This window comes from Pyxicephalus adspersus, chromosome 7 (assembly GCF_032062135.1).
Source record: "Pyxicephalus adspersus chromosome 7, UCB_Pads_2.0, whole genome shotgun sequence".
NCBI lineage: Eukaryota > Metazoa > Chordata > Amphibia > Anura > Pyxicephalidae > Pyxicephalus > Pyxicephalus adspersus.
The window spans coordinates 68,741,196-68,764,537 of record NC_092864.1 but is presented as its reverse complement, the minus strand read 5'-3'; the positions used below and the strand labels follow the sequence as shown (position 1 = coordinate 68,764,537).

The window sequence follows — 23,342 nt, the reverse complement described above, 5'->3', positions numbered from 1 at the left end:
GATAATTCTGAGCCAAATACAAAGGAAAACAATGTTTTTGTTTTACTGGTTATAAATTGCTGCATACAATCAATGTATTTTTCTAATTCAACCACCCATCCACACTTATATTTTTAACAAAAAAGGAGGATTCATTTTTCTGGTCTGTCTGGTCTATTGTGATTTTCCTATTTGTATTCCATAGTATTTAAACGAATATTTTTGCACTCTCCAATACTAGAAACAGTGAAGTTAAACCCAGTGGAGATACCAACACATATTTATGTAATATATCCACCGAAGTGTATTCAAGTGGCAAATACAATTACAAGATACTGGGCAGCACGTTGGCACTCTGGCTTTTGCAGGTTTAAATCTCGTCCGGGATACTATCTGCATGGAGTTTGCAGGTTCTCCCCATGTTTGTGTGGGTTTTCTCCTACATTCGGAAAACATGCAGTTAGGTTAATTGGCTTCCCCATAAAATTGACCTTAGACTGTGTTAATGACGTATGACTATGGTGGGACATTAGATTATAAGCCCCTTCGAGGGGTCGTTAGTGATATGAGAATGGACTTTTTACAGCGCTGCGTAATATCTAGGTACTATATAAATACTGTGTAATAGTAATAATACTTATAGATGTGTATGTTATGACAGTTTTTCAGTAAACATAGCAATTTTCATTGTCTAGGTAAAGCAAAAGACTGCACAATTAAGAAGCTTGTTTTTGCAGGGGATAAAAAATCACTGAAAATTGAGATATTATCCTATGATATCTCAAACCAACCATATCCATATTAAATCCCAAGATTGTTAATTGATATGGGGGTATTATGAGTAATATTATATTTACCATTTGCTATTCAGTTTTACTTTTTATACTTTTTAACAATATTGGCATCCTATGTGTATATGTTTTTGTTTTGGTTTTTGACTGTAACAGAATAACGTTTCCTTTGATGTTCTGGATAAATACACTTCATGCTATTAACAAAAAAGCTTGGCATTCTTGAAGTATATTAAGGTATATGACATATGATGGGAGAGGATGTGTTTGCTCTTGTTTTAACTATATATCTTCATCTTTACTGGTATTCCACTAACCCGACTCTCTCCTCTACAATCTATCATGAATGCTGCAGCCAGATTCATCCATCCTTCCCTCTGGTCCTCTTCTTCTGGATCTCCTTGTAGTTCTCTTCATTGGCTTCCAATTCACCTTTGCATCAAATCCAAGCTCCTGTGCTTTGCTTTCAAATCCCTGCACAGTTCTTGTCCCACTTACATTTCTGACCCGATAGAAAAATACTCCCCTAACTGCTCTGTTCGCTCCTCCAATGACCTACTAATGACTTCCTCACTCATAACCTCATCACATGCACGGCTCCAAGAGCTCCTTTTCTAGAGCTGACCCCAACTCTGGAATGATCTTCCTTGTCCTGTCCGGCCTTTTCCTACTTTCTGCTGTTTAAAGAAGTCATTAAATCCCATACTTTCAAACTTGTCTACACATCTTCTTCTGTCTGTTGAAACCCTCATTACTTACCAAATAATCCATATCCCCTCCTACTGTGTGCAGGACAGGGTCCTCTTCTCCTGTGTCACTGTCTGTATCTATCCGTCATTTGCAACCCCTATTTATTGTACAGTGGTGCATATTATGTTGGTGCTATATAAATCCTGTTTATTAATAATAATATTAATATTCTTCACAGTGCTGTGTGGATATTTCTGTTAATTATAAATACAACTTGTGAAATTCTTTACATATACTAGTGTAAAAATAACAACTTTTGATATAGACATGATTATTTTAGGTGTCACAGAAGCTGATGTGTATTTTGTGTTGTTGCAGCCTTTGCACAACTGGTGTGGTACGACTTCATATTAATAACTGGCTGGAAGTCAGCTTTTGTTTGCCACATAAGATTCACTGTGTTGGAGCAAGCTTTATCCCACCAGAAGCAATTGAGAGAAGTTTAAAATCTATACGGTAAGATACTTGGTAATACTTATCATTTTGTTGTAACTTTTTCTAGTGCACTTTACCTTTCAAATGCTGACATACTTTGATAGCAAGATAGCTAAAAAGCAAGTTGCCTGATGTGGAAGTGATTTGTGAGTCTCACTAATGACTTTATGTAGTTTCTTCCATTTATTTACAGGATTAGGATAGTTCACTGTATATACATTTGTTATAACAAAAATGAAAGCTGTTCAGCCATTACTGAACATTTTTTTTAACACTTTATTTTTTTTTATTTTTTTTTTTGAAAAAACATTTCCAATAAGAAACTTTACAACAAACCAAAATCGGATACAAAACAGAGCATGTCCATCACACAAGAATAATCTCATTTTTAGCAATATCAACAAATAACATTGTTATCACTGTAATACCATTTCACCACCCAGAGTACAAAATCACCTGAGCATGTCACTGATTCAACCGTCCTGGGGGACCTCCTGGGGTTCTAGAAATGCCTTATATTCCACCTTTTCCTGGAACATGATCCAGGGAGCCCATGTGTCTAAGAACCTTTGGGATCTATCATATACCTCGGCAGTCAGATCCTCCAAATTCTGTATCCCGTTCTCCTTGCGCATCCACATACCTAGGTTGGGGGAGTTGTTTTCTTCCATAGTCTGGGGACACAGGCCTTGGCGCTGTCACCAAATACTTCACCAAAGATCTATTATAGAGGTTCTGGGGCTACTCATTAAGATGTAATAAAAAGGCTGGTGAACATTTTTTTAAACCCAGTTGGCTAGTGAATTAACCAGACTAAAAGGTGTATAGCAATGAGCCCCCCATGTGTTTCATAGAAGACACTGGTTTTAAATGACAAATTCATAAACCTTTCCTAGTTCAGACTTTGCAGAAAAATTTGTTCTGTAGGGCATAGATGTCACACTGGTAAGTTATTGCAATGTCTTTTCATTGTGACAAATCAACTGCCCTTGAGCATCTGTGATATCTAAAGATCAGAGCCAGCTTGGCTTGTGACCTTTCAACTATTATGCAAAACGTACACCTGATGTCATTGATGTCTCCCTTGTTCAACCTAAACTAGTAACAAGGCTGTGTGCTGGTTGAGCAACGTTAAATACCTACTTATTCATCCTACAGTAGGGAGACATTTTCTAAAAGTAGACTTTTCCGTTAAGGCACATGTGTCAAACACAAGGTCTGCAGGCCAAATCAGGCATGTCTGCCCACTTTATATGGCCCGCGGTGACTGCCGCATCCAAGCGCCTGCCATTTGCAGGCCGGAGGACCCAGTCCCAGAAAGCTAGGTAGAAGCAGGGCGGTACACACAAGTGCCTGACCACGGTGCAATCAGAAGGACCCCAAGTTGCTTCTTCACACTCCTGGGGAGACCCAGCACGAAGCACGCTTGTGTCCGATCCTGCTGCCAGTAGTATGCTGCTGCTGCTCCAGGTATGGAATCTCAGTGGGATGATACATTAGCAATGTCTCCAGAGACACCGGCCTCCACCTCAGCACAGTCACTGGCTCCCCTCACATAGACAGGCCAGGTTAGATCAGGTACACTGACCTCAGAAAATTCTGCTAAGAACAAACAAGCAATCACTCCCAAAATGTCCAACAGGAGAAAAGTTGATGCAAAAGGGAGACAATTTAACCTCCCTGGCTGTATGATTATTTTATTACTTTTAAATGGTAAATCGGTACATTATTTTAAATTTCTCGCCAGTCCGGCCCCCAGCGCATGCTGCCCACACGTACTCACGTTGCATGCCAGCCCAGCATCTGCATCCCAGCCCAGCATCTGCATCCCATGGCCTCCCATCCCCAACATTCACACGCTGGGGATGCAAGGCCAGGGGGACACAGATTCCGGGCATTGCCAAGGGGACACAGATTCCAGGCCGGCAACCCCAGAGGACGCGGCGGGCTTGCGGGTAAGTCCTCAATACTTACTTGTATTTATTATTTGTAATGAAATTTATTTGTTATTTGTAAGGAAATTTAACCCTGAGCCACACTCGGGATTACTGCCAAGGGGGTAAATGAAATATAGGAAAGCATGTCTTGTGTCCTGTGTTTGATATGGTGTCTCAGGGTGAGGAAGGATCTATACTTCTACTAACACTATGTATGTTAATAAAAAAATTTAGCCCACCACTTAGGCTGTGGTTTAGATTTCAGCCTCCTATGTTATTTGAATTTGACACCCCTGCTTTAAGGTGTAAGGACGCAATAACAACATCCTATCCAGCTTTTGCTACTGTAAAATAAAGTTTCTACTATTCAAACATCTTTGTTGCAGTAGTGTACATTACAGCCTCGTAGTATATATTTTTCATCTGCCGCTTACACTTTATTGCCCTTCCTATTGCTTATTAATTTAGCTCTCTGAAAATGTACTCATAAAGTCTGTATTTTCAATAGTTATTTTTGTTTTGAGCTTTCCTATGTTTTTCTATTATTTCTACATTTCATGAAAGAACTTTTCTTTTCTTGAGATTTATTTTTCTCTGTTATGCCTCTATGCCTTTAGGCACGGACAGTACTTGTTGGATAGATAGTAATATTTTTTTTTCTCAGTGGAGTCTGAATATTTGTGTTTTTTTTTTTTCTTTCAGCCCATATCATGCTCTTCTGCTACTTAAGGATGAAAAAAGTTTATTAAAAGATCTTCCACTGGATTGCTCCCCAGCTTTAGTGAGAATTATTAAGTCTGCAACCGCTGTAAAGAATCTCCAGCAACTGGCTCAAGATGCTGACCTCGCCTTGCTGCAGGTGCCTTTCAGATTCATTCTAAACTTTTTCTGCATGCAGAAAAGATATTTATTGTAACTTATGCTGAAATATAGATTTTTTTTGTCGCTTGCATTACAGAGGACCTATACTGAAAGTTTATGTAGGCTGCCATTGCTGAACTCATCCTTATATATATATATATATATATATATATATATATATATATATATATATATATACACAATGCCCTTTTGTACATTTATAATACAACAAAGACTGTGCAAGAGCAGTCCCTAAACATGTGTCATCTCCTTTAGGTGTTCCAGCTTGCTGCACACTTGGTATACTGGGGAAAAGCGATCATCATTTATCCACTTTGTGAGAATAATGTTTACATGTTGTCACCAAATGCAAACGTTGGTCTGTAAGTTTATGTTTTGGATTACATATGTTAACAAAATCTGGTATATTTGCCTTTTGTTTTGAACAAAACTAGGCCTTTGTTTTACCTTTTGAAGCCAAAGAAGCATAAACACTAAAACTATTTCACAGACCTTATGAATTTACTTTATGTACCGCGTCCCCCTTGCTCCTTCCACCAGCCAAAATCTGCCTGCATTGTTTGGAAATAAACAGATACCCTGTGATGTCATTGCTGGGATATGTATATATATTATCTGGCTTCAGAACAGTATGTTTTGAAACCACTATACACTATACTACTTTACTTTATAGTGGAACTTTAAAAAAATCACTTTTAAAATATCAGGTTTTAAAAAAACTTTTAACAGTCAATTTGGAAAAAACACCTTTTTACATTATGTTAAAAATTTGATAATAAGTCCCCTTTAGGTGAAGAGTAGCTTGTTTGTACATATGCGTACATGGAAAGAAAACCAAGTGGGGGAACAGAATTTGCTACCCAAAGCTACGCAAAGTCTTTTTTCTCATGCTGGTCATAAAACATCTTACCCATACAAGCAGCAGCTACATTTATTGTTCCTCCTCTTTTATATTATATATTGTATAATATTTATATTATATATAAATAAAAAAGTTTTGGCATAATAATAACTTTTAGTAAAATAAAAAACAAACAGCTTTGTTGAGCTATGCCTGTTTACATGTCATATTGTAACGAGTGTACCTTAATTTTCTATCTTCTAGATATTCTCCATTGGCTGATCAGTTTTCATGTCAGTTTCCAGGACATGATCTTCCTTCAGTTCTTGCTAAATTTTCATTGCCAGTTTCCTTAGCAGAGTTTAAAAACCCCTTATCACCACCTGGACAGGAGGTAAAGCTCCATTTTCATTCCTTGAAATATTTTACTTACTTTAATTACCAAGTGGCGTACGTCTATACATTATTTTAAGATGCATTTATACATGACTGCTTCAAGCTATGTAAATAAAAAAACATTTATTATTATTTAGGATACCTAAGGGTCTTTTTCCCAGCAGCTGACCACCCAAGCCTAGTTAACAGGAGCTTGTCTCTTTATTTAAATATTTAGTGTTTCATTTACATTTTATTATGTTAAGTATGTGTTTAAAGCAGAGCTAAACCCAAACTTTAAAAAAAATGTGACCAGGCAGGTCCTTTATTGCAGAAGGGACAGGCAATGTCCCATCTGTAACAAAATAACCTTACCTGAATAATTGCTGTCCTTGTTCTATAGTGGGCACCACCACCTTGATCGGCCAGGCCAGGTTGACCTGCATGGGTGTTCAGTCCCAGCAACTGCAGGATCCATGATAAGCATGTGCAGCTCAGGGACTTTCTTGAACAGATTAGGCAAGTAAGAATGGTAATTGCAGAAGGGACATCACTTGTCCCTTTCTGCAATAATGTTCTGCCTAATCCCAAATTTTGAAATTGTTTATCGGGGCTGTAAGACTAAAAGCAAGCTCCATGTATGTTCTCTTTTTTAGAAAACCATAATGCTGTACAAATACAGGGTGATGGATACAAAATGTATTACACACACACACACACTAAAAAAAGGTAAAAATATATTAGAGTATTAAAAAGACCAAAACATTGTTATTTAATTAGTTATTTAATTACATTTGGTAATAGTTGTGGAAACTTTGGAAATAACCATCCAATAACCATGTACAATGAGGACTGTTTTCTTACCTACAATTCAGTTCTATCCATAGTTAGCCTAATATTTACAGACAATCATTATTGGCACATTTAATGACTGTTTATAATATTTTATATATTCTGGTATAGTAAAATAAAACCATATAACTTTATTTAAATATCAGTCATGAAAGTATAGCAATAAAATGTATTCATAATATCAATTTGTCACACCATGGGTTTAAACCTAAACATCCAAAGACAAATCATACCAATCATTGTCATTAGCTATTATATCTTTACGAGGCATGAGTCCAGTATCGGAGAAATATTTGTAATAAACTCCATGGCAGTAGGATATCCTCCACTTACATGTACTTTTTGACACATTTCACAATTACCAAACTTTTCTTCTTCAGGAAACTTGTTAACTGTATATCAGTTCAGGTTACCATGGCAGGATTATATAAAAGGAATAAATACACTGATATATCCAGAACCATGCCAGTAATATCAAATCTTGAATAGGATAAAAAGTGCACCATACAATACAAGGATCCCCTGTGTCCACGCTGCCTACATTCATAGCATCTTTCATGATAAATACAGCTACACTAACTCTAGCCATCTAGCACTAAAATCCCTAGGAGAGGATTGAACTCCAAATGACTTTGTTGCTTAATAATACCTTGTCAGAGATTGGCCAAACATAACACCACAGAGTTGGAGTACTTATCCCCTCATCTGTTCACTTACCTTTGACACTTTAAAGGATTTAAACATGCAATAGGTAGTATTTCTTTTTTTGGTTGGACTAGTTGGTTAAATAGTCCATTGAGAGCTGTGATTTAAAGATAAGTAAAGAAGGAGAGGAGAAAAAGAAAGAATAAAGGGGAGAAAGTAGGAATGAAAAAGTGGTGCAGTCAGAGTACCAATATACACAATAGGGTCTTCTCACAGGGAATCCGCAGTCAGAGCTGCCCGGTAGTCTGCAGAGTGAAGGTAGTATTTCTAGCTAAAAAGTTAATGTGAGGTGTTTTAACCCAACTGTTTCAATTCACAGCCCCATCTAATACAAATGGTTGTTTGGATGCTGCAGCATCGGCTTCTAATTCAAATACACACATATGTTTGTCTGCTCGCTCCTCCCCAAGAAGATGCAAACTCTAAAGATGAAGACACATCCTTTGCAGCCAGAGTGGGTGGACGAAGTCTCAGCACACCCAATGCATTAAGCATTGGCTCACCAAGTAATTCAGATAATTGTTTTGTTTTTTTTTTTGTTTATTGCAGTATTATTGTGTCAGTTTTTTCTCCTAAGTATATTGCTTGGATATCTAGGAGCTTAGAGATTGTTAAAAGGTTTATATGTAGTTCTGGAAAACAAACAGCTAATGTGTATAGATTTGTGAGATTTTTTATTCACTAGCTTAAGGGTGGATTCCTTCCGTCCTGTATCTCAGGTTAGCGAGAGGATTGGACCCTAGATATAATAGGGGGCTTTCATACACACGTGCAATAATTGTCGTTGGAAAGGCTCATTCACCACAAATGACTGCACAATGTTGGAATGAGCACCATTCTGCTCTATGGAGAGGGGAGGGGGAGAACGACGGAGCGGCACCCCACTGCTCTCTCTCTCCTTCACTTCCATTACGATCCTTCAGGGTCCGTTGATCCTCCAGGATGGTCGTTTGGACGACGAGGGCTGTACACATGCCAGATTCTCCTTTGATATCAGCTCTGAGACGATTATCGGACTAGAACCATTTGACGTGTGTATGTAGAGAAGTGAGCATTTGAGAGGCTTTTATGTTTATCAGCTTTGTGCTACCTCTACTTGTTTTTGTTGTGTATCTTTTTAAATGGACAGTAATAAGAGTAAGTGTATCTAAACCCAAGAACAATGGATGGAGTTTGTGATCTTATTTTTTACCTGGAGTAACATACTTCCCATCTTAGGGTGACGATTTTAGAGGAGCTGTATTGTCATCATAGCTCAGCAAGTGAAATTGTGACTATAGAAGATGAGTTCTGTACCCTTCGGGCTAGCAGAAGGTCCACTGCTAACTGATCTGAATGTACAGCATGTACAAGATTCTTAAAAGACTCTGTGCTGTAATGGCACTTTGTACTATATGTGTTGGTATTGTAGCGAAACTTGGCCAGTGATTGTTATTATTATGAATGGTAACTATTGTACATGACCAGATGAGTTCTAAGCACACCTAGTACATAACACCCAGATGTGTTTACTACTTACCCATTACTTACTTTTGTTGGCTGTATAGTAAAGTATTTAATATAATACAAATACCTCATAGTACAAAGTGACATAAAGGCACATTTGCATGTTTTGAATAAGAATAATTATATATTTGAAATAGTTTTTGAAATTGATAACTTAGTTTTGAGTAAAATGTCTTGGAGCATCCCAGCAAGTTTTTGTGCTCCTCCCTATCGAAGCTTGATAACTTCTTACTGTATTTAGCTTTACGCCATTTACTTTGTTTTAAAAAAAATGTATGTTGTAAAAATGATAGTAAACATTAGTATTTGTTTGATATTCCCCACCAGCTAGTAGTGATGACATGACGCTGACCAGTCCAAGCATGGACAACTCCAGCTCTGAGCTGCTGCCAGGAGGAGACTCCCCAATCAACAAAAGAGCCACAGAGAATCTTCTAGCAAGTTTATCTCAAAATGAGAGAGAAGCAATTCTCGGTGTCCCCGCTGCTCAAAATCCAGAGGACCTTAAAATGTTTGCAAGGTAAAGCTGATCTGGTGTGCCACAGAGATTAATGGAATGTATAGTATAGTTATTATTTTCATGTGTTAGTTTCATGAGTAAAAATATGTTTATGAAAGTCTATAACTTTTTATTAACTTTTAGTGAGGAAAACATGACTTGTTACTTATTATTACTGTACTTTATATTTGCTCTTACAACCGGCAGCTGCATAGTCTAGTACTTCAATGTTTTAACTGGAATACTGTGACATTTCCGAATGACGTAGAGACTGGGCAAATCACTAACCTCTTCTCCTCGTACATTTATTGCTGTCTACAATGTTAGCCTGCTGTTGCAATAAGCAAGTGCAGAACTGGTACTGCTTAGAATGCACTGCAAACACTGAAACACTCTATTCAAAACAGAAAATCCACCATAATTACTTTTCTAGATGAGAGGCATCCTGATCTCCCACATTTTACACAATATAAAGGAGCTGTTATAACCGAAATTGAGCAAAATAAAGGAAGACGTAAGTAACGGAAGACCTTAATTCTGGCAGTTGCTGCTGTTCTCACAGCACATCCCAACAGAGATGATAAGGGATGATGCATTTAATGTTTTTTTTTTTTTTTTTGAGTCTGAAGAATTTGATGTGTTTTTGAACCCTTAAGAATACTTCTGTTTTCTCCGAATTACTTTCTGTCTCTTTCTTATCACTTAAGTTTAATAAAAAATAAATGACCACGTTTACTAAACAAATAGTTCAAAGGATCAGGGCTCTTTTAGACAAAAGTAAGCAACGTCTTATAGTTAGTTGCTCATGGAACATATTTCATTACCAATAACCTGAACCTTTTGGGCCATTACAGAAATATTGACTTACATTTCGGAGATTTCTTCATAGGTCTAGTGGGAGCTTTCTTTCAGGTCCATCTTTTTTTTGCAGAAATATCTTACTCTGTTTGTTCATAATGACTTTCCCTTCCCTACCTTAATCTTTGTTATGTGAACCTGGGCACTTGTTTATCTTGACCTCTCCTGAACATTTCCTGTCCTAGTAAGATATAGTAAAGTAGGGATACCCAACCCCCAGTTTGCGGCCGCGCCTCTGGCCAGTGCACCCCCCAGTGGGGTCGGGAGAAAGACCAGAGCCACGGACCAAGTCTGCCATACGCATTGCAGGTTGTCTCTGGACTGAACCCGCCCACTCTCCCATCGCAGGCTCAGACCTGCCATGGTAGAGTGGGCAGGTTCTGGCAACATAACGTCACTCTGGGGAGAAGTTTCTTCCCGTTTGAGTGTTACATGGCTCCCCGCACATGCGCGGTCCAGAGTTTGTGAGATTAGTGGTTGGGGACCACTGTAGTAAAAGGTTCTGCTCATGTAGTGTGTATTGGATATACGGATATTTAGTAAATAGTGTATAGAGCCTCTATCATACTATCATTAAGTTGCAGGTATCTGGGCTATTGCCTGAAACTCTGAAAGATTTAAGCCCTTTAAAAAAACAAAGAAAGTATAATAAAAGTACTTATATCTTTTTATTTCATTTACATGCTAGGTTATTACACTATTTCCGAGGCCGACATCATCTTGAGGAGATTATGTACAACGAGAACATGCGACGCTCACAACTCTTGATGCTGTTTGATAAATTCCGGAGTGTGTTAGTAGTAACAAATCATGAAGATCCAGTTATATCTGTTTTTCAGTCTGTCATTCCTTAATAAGTGTGTTATAACTGACTTTTTTTTTTACTTTTGTACATATTTTATTTAATGGAAGCATTTGTGAAAAAAAAAATCCCTAGCTTTACTTGTCAATATGTCTAATTGGAATTGGTTAGGTCACTTCATTATCCGAAGAAAACCTTACACCAGGGAAGCATGGAAGCTACAATTTTGTAACTCCTTCTGAAAACATTAATCAATAACTTTTCTGATCTGCATCAGAACTTTTCTTGTTCCTGGTCAGCTGCTTAGTTCAGGTACCTAGAATAGGAGACCAAAAAAAATCTAATCATTAAACTATCTGCAGCTTGGAAGCAATTCTAAGTGTCCTGGTCCTAATGCAGTACTGAACTGTTTAACTGTGTTCAGGCCCCTGAAGCAATGACATCTCCAGGGATCTGTCACAGATTTAGGAAACCTCCATCTTATTTGAGGATTCCACAGTAATCCTCCTCCGCCATTGGATAAATAGTGACCATGCAGCTGCTGTGTGTGCGTTTTACATTGTCCCTGGCGGCCCGCTCTTTATGTGGCATGCAGTGTAGAGATAAAACTGTCCAGAGACTTTGCATGTCTCCTTTGTCAATTAGCTCCACTTCCTGATGACTTTTTGGGTTTTTTTCAGTTTAGGTCCACAAAGGAATAAAGTCATTTTCCCACCTTCTCCTAAAAGGACATTAAGTTGACTTTTTCCAATTAATATGTATTTTCTGTGTTCAGCTTAAACAGAAGGAACCTGCACTTTCCAGCGTGATTTACAACATTTTTATTTTACAGAATTCACATACAGAAATACCCAAAGATCTTTTCCCACATACAAAGGTATTGTTAGAGTACCTTAGAAAACATGTTTATGCACAAGGAACCATTTTTGGAATCTTTAATTTTTTAACATTTTTGTAAAGTGTGAAAAAGTGTCAATCCAGATTGGGGAGTATTCTTTTCCTCATACTTAATACTAGATTTTCATAAAAAGGCCAGCAATGGCAGCACTAGAGTTTTATCCATGACCGGTTGTAAATTTATTTTTCCTCATACATTCCCCATACACTTTTACTAATTTAAAAGTTCTTGGAAAATGTATTGTGCCTTGTGCTTATACATAAAAATAATCACATATGTTATACATGTGTTTCAAAGAAATAAAATATATAAGACGCCTTAATTTTACAACTTCTATTTTTGCCTTGCCAAAGTTTGCTGTGAGAGCTGGCCGATACTAAGAATCCTCTCCAACAGTGATGTAATTGGTTCCCCAACATGTAATTACAATAAATTAAGTTTTAAAGCCGCTTTTATTAATATTATTTTTTAATTTTGAAGTGTGTGTAGGATTCTTTTCTTGAAACATTCACTATGAGGATATTGAGGCTTAGACCATATTTATATTTAAATTCTACAAACTTTGTAGATGGAGTTTCCTCTCAAAACATGTGGGTAGCTTGATTTTCACTCAAGCTTGGACATTTAAGGCACAATCTGAATTGGAGTCAATGGGGAACAACAGAAAATCACGGTGGTTTTAGAGGAGGAGTGGGCTGAATTTAGGAATCTCTATAAATAAAAACAAGGCTTTATTTTACGTTTTGCAAAAAGAAGCAACAGTCACTGACAATTGCATGTTTGTTAGAAAAAAAATCTAAGTAGGCCTTTATCTAAGGTTAATGTTGTCAAAGGCAAACAAGTAATTTCTCTCCAAAAAAAGTCCATTCAGATTTTCAGTATACAGCACAGTATACATAGTGGACAGAATGTAATGTATAAGACAAGTGCACAAAATTATATAGGCAGTGTACTAAGTTGGATGTTGTGGAATGCAAATCACAGCATACAGTGTGCAAGCATAAAACACCTCTGAGTGGGATTTTATAATCCTGGGGGACATTTATACGAAATGTGAACGTGTGTAGTACAAATTGTACAATGTGTTACCAACAACAAAAATGCCCAGAGTAGAATGATATGAAACATTTACAGCATAAATCATGCATAATGAGTGTTGCAGTGTGAAGTATGCATTGGAAAGGTTGTATATGACCATTTTTATGATATTAGCAGAATGAAGATGACTAAAGAATAAAAAATACTGCATAATATATGCAGAGTATTTAGATCAGAGAATTTAGACCAGAGGGCACAATATGGAACATATAGTATAAAATAGGAAACAAAGCATACAAAGAGGGCCGATGGTGGAATAAATAGTATAGAGTACAGTGTAGAGCACAGGTGTCAAAACGATGGCCCACAGGCCGAATCCGGCCCGTCTGGCCGTTTTATGTGGCCCTTGGTGACTGCCACATCGAAAAGCCTGACATTGTCCAACAAGAGAAAAGTTCATGCAGAAGGGAGACAATTTATTGAAAGATGGGAAAGCGAATATATGTTCATGCTTCACAAAGACAATCGTGTTATTATCAGAAGATGATTAATGCACCAGGATGGCTGTGATAGGGTGTCTCAGGGTGAGGAGGGATCTATACTTCTACTAACTATGTAACTTAAGAAAACATTCAGCCTGCCACTTAGCCTGTGTTTTACATTTCAGCCCCTTATGTGATTTGAGTTTTGCACTCCTGCTGTAGAATTATAGAAAGTTAAATGTACAGCAAAGCAGGCAAATTAAATTTAATGCATACAGTCTGACATACCTAGTACGCTAAAAGTCCTGCATAAAAGTCCTCCATAGTGTCCCCCATGTTAGTGAATGCTGTATGTTCTTTTCTCCACCCCACTCTACTGTGTTGGCAGTCGGCTGAATTATGAACTCTAATTTACACCTTTTTACTTTGTACTCTGCTGTATAATTTTACATTGTTTACTTCCCCACTTTGTGTTGTATAAAATATTTAAAGTGCCTTGAAAAAGTATTCATCTCTCTCAGTATTCTGTTTTTTGGCAACACAACCTGAAATAATGCAGACTGTCATTAACATAACACAGTCTAATTTGTTGAGGTGGAATGAAAATAAAATTTATTTTTTAATATATATATATATATATATATATATATATATATATATATATAAACACAAACCCTTTAAAAGGTTGTGAGTGCAAATGTATTTATCTTTTCTATGAAACCTTCATAAATATTTTAAATATTCCACAGAGCACTTTTAAACAATTATAACAAAATGGAAAGCATATGGCACTACTACAAATGAATGAATGAACCACCACTGTACACCGCTGTTCTGCTCTATAGAGAGGGGCGGGAGGGAGATCTAGCGAGCGGCACCCCATTGTGCTCTCCTCCCTTTACTTCCATTGTGGTCATTCATGGATCTGTCAGGATGAATCCAAGACTGACGTTTGACAACCTCTGTACACACGTCAGATTCTCCTCTGAAATGAGCTGGACAGCTCGCATCGGCTGCGAATCATCTGACCTGTGTAGGTAGCCTAAAATTAACAGTTTAATATTCGGAAAGCCCATGTATGCTGCAAAGTTAACACCTCTCATTACCCCAAGATCACCAAGCATGGTTGTGGGACCATCATGGTAAGGATTGCAGAAAAGATGGATGACACCAAATATAGGGAAGTTTTTGAAGAAAACCTCTTTCATTTTTTTTTTTTTTTAAAGATGAAGGTTTAACTTACATCAGGACAATGACCCTAAACATACTGATAAAGTTACATTAGAGTCTAATAAAGAAAAACATCTAAGTATGTTGGAATTACCTAGTCATAACCCAGACCACAATCCATTTGAGAATCCATGATTCATGATTTATTTCTGTACAGCAATGTAACCCATCTAACATGAAGAATGGGTGAAATCCCTAGTAGCCAAATATGCTAAGCTAACAGAGACATACCACATAGAAGTTACAGCTGTAAATGCAACAAAAGGTGGCAATACAAAGTATTGACTCTGGGGAGTAAAAATCTTTGTACACCTATGATTTCTATCTTTTTTGTGTTAATAATTGTTTGTGTCACAATACAATACAAAGTAGTAGGCATGTATTGCAATTGTAATGTTGGTAAACCCCCACAAAATACAAATACCAAGGGGGAAGAATACATTTGAAAAGCCCTGTACCTCTGTACACCATGCTGTACATTCTATGCTTGGCTCTACATGATATGGTGCTGTAGGCTTGTTCAGCTGCTCTACTCTCATACCATCCAATGTGTATTTTGTGTTACCTGTGCATTGTTATCATTACCATATGTTACCTGAGTATGGTTATCATTACCCATATGTTACCTGTGTATGGTTATCATTACCCATATTTTACCCGTGAATGGTTATCCTTAGCCATATGTTACCTGTGCATTGTTATCTTTCCCGTTTATTGCCACACTCTGAACTGCACAGGCTTGTGTGTGTGATTTAATCCACATAATCCTCATTTACTTTAAACACTGGTATGAAAAATAACTTTACTGGAGCATGACAAAGATCTAAAAGGAAAACAAACGATAGGAATGTTAGTAAATACAGTGGTCCTGTTTTATTAAAGCTCTCTAAGAGAGGATACACTTTCATCAGTGAAGCTGGGTGATCCAGCAAACCGGAAATGGATCTAGTCTGGGATTGAAAACATTTGCTAACAAATAGCAAATTACATTGAAGAAATCAATCACCCAGGTGATGAAAGTGTATTCCCTCAAGCCGTGGATGTTTGGGTTTAAGAATGGGTTTGGTTAACTTATAGCTAGGAAATGTATACATTAAATTAGCAATATATTGTCTGCTGGGCAAATTATAGAACAGAATTTAAAGATTTTGGTACCAATAAACCAAATACCCACAAAATAATTTTTAATTAAAAACTGTTCATGTATATTAATATAAATTAGTATAAGTATTTAACAAATGAATCATTGTAATAATACATAGCCTTACCCAGTTAAAAAAAAAACAATAAAAGGTAAACAGCAATGCTTGATTACACCACTGATTCTCACCGATAACATTGCTTGCTTGGCAAAAGCATGTCATTGCAGACTTTCCTTCTGGAAATGCTAGTCCCCTGAAAAAAAAAGTTTTTAGCAGTTTACAAAATAGAGACTCCATAACAACATTTTTGGTAGGTGTCCCACAAACATAAATAAATGAAAATAGTTGCACCATTTAATATACTTTTCACAAATTCTTTCAAAATGAACAAAGATTGCAAAGGGAAAAGGTGAAGATGCCAGCATCTGCAATGGAGTAAGGAGAGTTGAGTGTAAACAAATTGGAATCATGCTTTTTACTATTGTGGTTCCATTGAAAGTATATTCAGGTCTTGGGGAACTCCTTCCAAAACTAAATTACTGGGAATCAGTGTGAAACAAACTTATATGTTGGTGGTCAGTAAAAGGAATGCCGCCCCCCCAGTTGTGGCCAAAATGGCAACTTTATAGACAACCTAAAAATGTATTAGTATCATGCAGCTGGCCCTTTCACATAGCTTTGGTCCAAGCTAAATTTGTCATCAAATCTGAAATCATTCAGCCACAGTTCAGGGAACCCCTAGCAAGCTCTGGAGGAACCCTGGTAAGGAAAAGCTGCTCTGTTCTAATTGTTATTCTGAATGTATAAACCCCACAATAAATGTGAAAGAAAATCTCCCAGAAGAGTCATTTCCTTTTTAAATTCATCAATCACGTTTGGAAAGTAACTGGGTTTTCTATATTAAAATTAGATCATCTTTTCACTGTTTATTGTAAATTCTATAAAAGCCAACTTTAATTTTGTTTGACTATTTTCATTTTTTATCAAAAGAGAAGTCCAAAATCAGAGTTCCAATATGAGCCTACACTTCTTATCATCGTTCAGTGTAATGTGTGTCCATTCTTCTGCTAAACCAATCTCTATTCAAGGCACAAGTAAATACGCCTTACTTTTTATCTACAAGTAAACTTGTATGAACAGATGACAGATTACTCTCTGCTGCTTTATCCCGCACACTGACATACTGGTTGTCTTTAATATAAAAACGCAGAGGTTTGTGCGTCCACTCTCCTGCATAACCAATTCCAATTCGTGCACAAGATATAATGTTTTCTTCTGTGACTTCTGATCCAGATTCTAACCATATGTTCTGGTCACTGGTTAGATCTCGACGGTCAAAACTCTTATCAATATTCAAGGCCTGACAGAGTTTGGAGGGTCCATTACAAAGTTCTTTGTCTTTTAATGACTTTGATGCGTTTCTTCCACTACTTCTTAAGCTTCTCATTTCATCCAAGCCTTGTACTGGCTCTAGAGATCGTAAAAGAACTGCTGCACCATCTCCTGTGGGTAAAACAAAAATATGATATTGTGTTTTGTAAAACACATTTCCATGTAGAACTTTATTTCCCCCTCCCACTCCATTCACATTTGTTTTTTTTTGTTTTTTTTACTTGTTACAGTATAGTTTTACTCAGCTAAGTCTGTGTGGGTCCCTCATCACTGCAATGTCTCCAGCTGGTCCCTCAAATGGATGCCATCGCTAAGATTCCTCCTGAGAGTCCCACCACCACAAGACAGACAATAGGAAGTGCCCCTATCATGCAGGACACAGTACGAATGTTGGGTTTGATTGGCAAGCCACAAGTATTTTTCAAAAGTTAAAGCGGATTTAAACTTTACATTATATAAAAGGGTAGACAACCTTTTTATTCAAAGAAAAAGGGTGCAGCACCTCCCCTTTCTGTCTTGATCGCAGCAGCGAAAACCCCCCCGGATACCAACACCACACATCCCCGGCGGCTCTTGGCTGCTCCTTCTGCACATGCCCTGATCTGATTTTTTTTTTCAAAAGTGTGTTGCACTTAAAGAAAAATAAATAACATTTTTACTTTAAATAAAAATGTTGTCTACCCTTTTCTGTATAAAGTTTAGGTCCGCTTTAACTTTTGAAAAATACTTTTGGCTTGCAAATCAAACCCAATCAAGTCCTTTCCTTAACCCCCTGGCATTCTAATTCTGTCCGTATTTTCACGCAAAAAGTGTTACTTTTTTTTTGCATGGACATTTATATTACTTTGTAGGCCAATAATTCTTAGGCATAACTCACCAAAATATGTCCAATATTTAATAAATTTAATATTAAACTTTAAATAAAACAAGGATGTATAAGAATACTAAAACCTGTAATATAACTGTACAGTAGCATGTATAATATATATATATATATATATATATATATAATATAAATAAATATATATATATATATTATATAAAGATTTCTTTGTATTGGACTCAATACAGCTATTTTGTATTGAATCCAATACAAATTTATTTGAATTTCTCGCCGCGCCTCCCGCCCACACAGACGCATGCATCAACGTCACCAGGAAACCCAGGGGAACGTCCCTGCATTTGCCGGCTGAAGATCGAAGAAAGAAGACGTGTCCTGAGGACCTGCAGGTAAAAGAAGGATGCCGTGGGATGCCAAAGGAAGAAGTTAAGTGGGATTTTTTTATGTTTTTAGCTACCGCAAGTGCGACTCGGGATTACCACTTTTTGCATGGAAAATACACCACAAGTCACACTCAGGATTAATAGATCAGGGGGGTTAATAGAAGAAAAAAATGCCAATCTCACGTATGCGCAGTGAGATCGGCAATCTTTTTCCCCATCTACATCACCCGACCTCTCGACTGTGAGGAACCCGGAAGATGTCAGGGCCCGGCGCAGGGGGTGATCCAGCAAAACTGAAATAGATTTTTTTAAAAGTAATTTGCTATTTGAATGTTTTGAATCCTGGACCAGATCCATTCCAGGTTTTGCGGGATTCCCCAGCTTCCTCCCCGGCCTTGCAGAGCGTTAACCTCCCTGGCGGTTTTCCTGAGTGTGGCTTGCAAAAAACATGCAAAAAGCCACACTCAGCAGCTTAAAAACATAGAAATTAACCACTTACCTGGTCCCATTTCGTCCTCCGGCGTCCTGGCCGTCCGTGTCCATCCTCAGGCCGGGTCCTCTTCCTCCGATCTTCAGCCGGCTAAAGCAGTGACCTTTCCTGGGGTTTCCCCGGTGACGTCGGGGCGTGCGTTGGTGCGTGCGGGAGGCGTGGCGGGAAATTCAAATCATTTTATATTGGATTCAATACAAAATAGCTATCCAATACAAAGAAATCTTCATATAATATTTATATAATTATATATATATATATATATATATATTATACATGCTACTGTACAGTTATTTTACAGGTTTCATTATTTTTATGCCATGCAACACAATGTACCGCTTTTTGCATAAAAATACGGACATAATTAGAACGCCAGGGAGGTTAATAAATCAGGCCCTTTATATCATGTTTTATTAATTCTTATCACATTTAGAAACAAAGAAGCAAGCAAGACAAACAAGTGACAAAAATTGTGTAAAATCACCATGTCTCATCCTGTAATTAAGATAGCATTTACAGCTGTACTAACAGACAAGATATTTATGTGGTCTTTGATCTGTGATAGGCTCATCTGAAGTACAAATTTACCTCCCAGAGGATTTTTTGAGAAATGCTTAGTTCAAAAAAAAGAGAATGTTTCACTGCAAGTGCCAAAAATCAAAAGGTTGTGCTTACCACACAGAAAAGATTTGTAATCTTTACAAACAAACCCCTGGACTAGGTTTAGTTTAATTATTTCTGGATTATTATACCCAGACAGTGGAGACCTAGGATGGTACACAACCTACCCAGTTTCTAAGTGTATGTATAGTGAAAGAGACAGCACATTGAATTTGCTTCACCAAAAGGGATGCATTTTCCTCAAACATTAAAAATCAACTGCCCAGTTGGGTGGAAGTATTTCCTCTTTATGTCAAGTATGATGATGAGGTTTTCTATTACAGTGACGGAAGCACCTAACTCTGTTGTTGTTTAAATATGTTACTTTCCAGAAAAAAAAAATTTTGTTTAGAAACACCGAGTACAAAAAATTGCTCATTTTCTACAGGTCATTTTCAATTCCACCAAGCAACAATATCTAAATTAGTCTGATGTTCTACCGTTGCCCGTGCCGTTGCTACCGTTGCCCATGTCTTTTTTCTCCTTTGTCAATTTATTTTGTAAAAAAATTCAACAAAAACATTGGAAATATAAACTAGTCTGGATGACTGAGTAGAACTCAGCATAGCAAAGCTGCCTAGCTTTTAAAGATTTTTTTAAAATGATGTAGTGGTCTCTTCGCCCACTGGGAGATTGATGGGAGAACAACTAACAGCCCTGTGATATTGCACCCATTCCCCCCATTACCAAAATATCGACCAAAGTTATGTATTCACTGCCTAAGATTTGGTACAAGTTTGTTTTATACAATCCAGGGTCACTGTTAGCCACCACAGAAAACCTATAATTAAGAAATACTTCTATATCTCCACAGAAAACCTATAATTAAGAAATACTTCTATAAACTGAACAGAAGTTCTGGGTGATCTCATTTATATTTTGTTTGTGTTTGCTGTTCAAGGGCTATTGTCGTGTCCTTAAGAAGGAGTAGGCAAATATTGGCTTACAGTTCATTAAGTACTTTCCATACTTACTTTTCCCGCACTTGTGTCTGATCACAGCAAAAAATCTCTGATCGGATGGCGTTATCTGCCTGCTGCCCCTTTCAGTGATTCCTCCCAATAGCTTATACATCCTGCATTGATATGCAAGCCCATGGAATAAAACACAGTGAGTAATGAGGCCACACGTATGGAAGTGTGTGAATTATTGCAGCGACCAGACAAAACTGATGAAATGGATGCCATGTACCAGGGTCAGAATTTACTGGCAGTGGGACTGTGGGTCCTATACATTCCTTATTGGCTACTGTACCATTGCTCTAGGTGAGGCCTATAAGTGCGAGTGTGTGTGCACTACAGGAAAAGCCCAGCCAGGATCTTTGATATGGTAATACGAAGTATTTAACGTACAAAAGTATATGAACTCATCTTTTTAGAAGGCCTCTTTTTTACTACTCCTGTTGTGCTGGCAGGTATTTTATATAATATATATGTAGTATCCAACTGTTATGGGTTGCCACTCTCCGGCAGGTGACACAGGATTACCTGAGGGGGGGAATCTAAGTGACCCCCGGATCTTTACTAGCGCAGCCTGCAAGGAGTGGTGGGCCGGTGACGCTAGTGGCCACCGGACTGCTTTGCTGCAGGGGGTCACCGGGTCGTAGTCCACAGGCTCCCCCACCAGGGGGTTACATGGCTCAGGAGATTCAGCGTGGGAATGGTGATGAGGCCAGAAAACAGCAAGTCAAGTCGAGGTAGCTGTACTGGCCGAGGTCAGGGCATGCAGAGTCAGGTAACAAGCCGAGGTCAAACAGAAAATCCAAACAGACGACTAGCTGGCAGAGAGACAGGAAGTGCACTGAGGATCCAGAAAACTAAGTCTGGTTTAAAAAGGCCAAAGAGTCAACGGCGGGACAGGACTGAACAATCTGTAGATGCAGCACCTACTCCAGAATCCCCTTCAGCTGTGCACAGCCTCGGTTTCTGTTCAGGGGATGCCGAGAATGGAAAATTTACGGTTACAGGGATGCAGGTGATGCTGCAGAAAGTAGATGATCTGCGGGCGGTGTGGTAACACCAACTCATAAAATTTGGAAACCAGCCACCTGAACTAGAAAAAAAATGTTCCTGTCGATTATTTTTTTTCCCATTTAAATTTAATCTAAAAAGTCAAAAGACAACTTACCCTTACTGGAAACATTCATACAGAAGTATACGCCATAAATCTGATACACATAAATGGTCCCAGGCTTCATGTACATTGCAACATTTCTCTCTGTCCGCTTGCCCCCTCTTGAATGTGAAGCTTCATCTTCACCTCCCAAATAGGACTCGGTCTCAACAATCCTGCCACGAAGCTCTGATCCATCTGGCAGTTTACGAACCAAAATCTGATGAAAAAGAGTTGCAAGCAAGGAAATACATCTAGCTTCAGACAGTAAATAAAATGCAGAATAAAAGTTTGTCAGAAGCCTTTGAATGTATGTATAACTATTTTAGAGGATTTGGATGCCTTTAAATTCCTTTACAAAAAAAAAAAAATGAACAAGTTTTGTGTGCAGTGATAGGAATTATACTTTGTAGAAATAAAATAAAATAATATCTAAATGATTACCTTCCCTAAGAAAGATTTAGCCAAATCAATGCAGGGCCTTTCATAAAAGTCGGATGAAAGACGATTTTTTTCAATTAGGAAGTATTTGCTAGAGACAGAATCCTCTTGTCTATGAATTGAAGGTTTTTCATCTTTTTTAACTATTTTTGGATTAGATAATGCCTGGTTTTGTCTTCTTTTAGTAGCCATGCTGATGAAAATAAAACAGAGAAAACAGGGCTGTTAAAAAACAAAATAATAATAAAATACAAGAAAGAAAGAAATTTATGACTGAAAGTTAAAATTAGTATTAATTTATTTACGACAGGTACTTTGTATTTTTGGAGCCCCGGGTACTAGGAGCTGCCCCGATTCTATGGAATAGTCTTTAGTGCTTATGTATTTTGTGGTTTCAGGATTGGTAACCCCAAGCACAGAAGCAAATAATAAATAGAAAGACAAACATTGGATTTAAATTGGATCACAAAAATATATTAATCTAGATGTATTCAGTTGGACTGGAAAGTTTACCTGATCACACAATCTCTCCTCTATGGCTGGGATCTGCCTCTGGGTACAGGAATAGTTTCTAGGCAACATTTGTAAAGTGTTGCAAATCATGCAATAAATATACCCTTACACCCCCTACAATGACTTTTAATGGAAGTTGTAAATGTTGTTAGCTCTTTGAAAGCTCTTAGATTATGCAGGATTGTTTTCCCAACCACCCTGCTGAACCATGCTACCCCCGAACAGCTTACGTGTATACTGGCACATTGATATCAATGCAATTTTCACATGGTAGTGGTTTTAACTAGGGAAGCTGCTAAAAAGAAAAAAAAAAAATTAAAACAAATACCCCAAATATAAACTAGACCTTACCATAACAAACTGCTGTCACAGTTCTCCCCAGAAGGTTTTAGCTGGTTGCTCCGCCCGGCTGCAGAGCCTCCCCCACCCACCTCCCATCCTCAGATCTAATCCTCTGCATGGATCTCAGTGAGGCTGCTCTGTGCTCAGCTGTCATCCAGAGGACTGC

The 23,342-nt window shown here is 37.7% G+C and overlaps 2 protein-coding genes across 2 annotated transcripts in view; one reads left to right on the top strand and one right to left on the bottom strand.

Moving 5' to 3' along the window:
- Positions 1-14,137, top strand: part of NPRL3 (NPR3 like, GATOR1 complex subunit) — a 29,788-nt gene extending 15,651 nt beyond the window's left edge. Inside the window, exons 6-12 of the mRNA XM_072418891.1 lie at positions 1,839-1,976; positions 4,595-4,751; positions 5,030-5,136; positions 5,880-6,009; positions 7,867-8,053; positions 9,381-9,573; positions 11,099-14,137. Coding sequence (XP_072274992.1) covers positions 1,839-1,976; positions 4,595-4,751; positions 5,030-5,136; positions 5,880-6,009; positions 7,867-8,053; positions 9,381-9,573; positions 11,099-11,264 — 1,078 coding nt within the window. The 3' untranslated portion in view covers positions 11,265-14,137. The remainder of the gene's footprint in view (positions 1-1,838; positions 1,977-4,594; positions 4,752-5,029; positions 5,137-5,879; positions 6,010-7,866; positions 8,054-9,380; positions 9,574-11,098) is intronic.
- Positions 14,138-16,029: 1,892 nt separating this feature from the next.
- MPG (N-methylpurine DNA glycosylase) overlaps positions 16,030-23,342 on the bottom strand; it is an 11,969-nt gene continuing 4,656 nt past the window's right edge. The window contains exons 2-4 of the mRNA XM_072418892.1: positions 22,325-22,514; positions 21,896-22,100; positions 16,030-17,505 (exon numbers count right to left, since the gene is read on the bottom strand). Coding sequence (XP_072274993.1) covers positions 17,108-17,505; positions 21,896-22,100; positions 22,325-22,513 — 792 coding nt within the window. The 5' untranslated portion in view covers position 22,514 and the 3' untranslated portion in view covers positions 16,030-17,107. The remainder of the gene's footprint in view (positions 17,506-21,895; positions 22,101-22,324; positions 22,515-23,342) is intronic.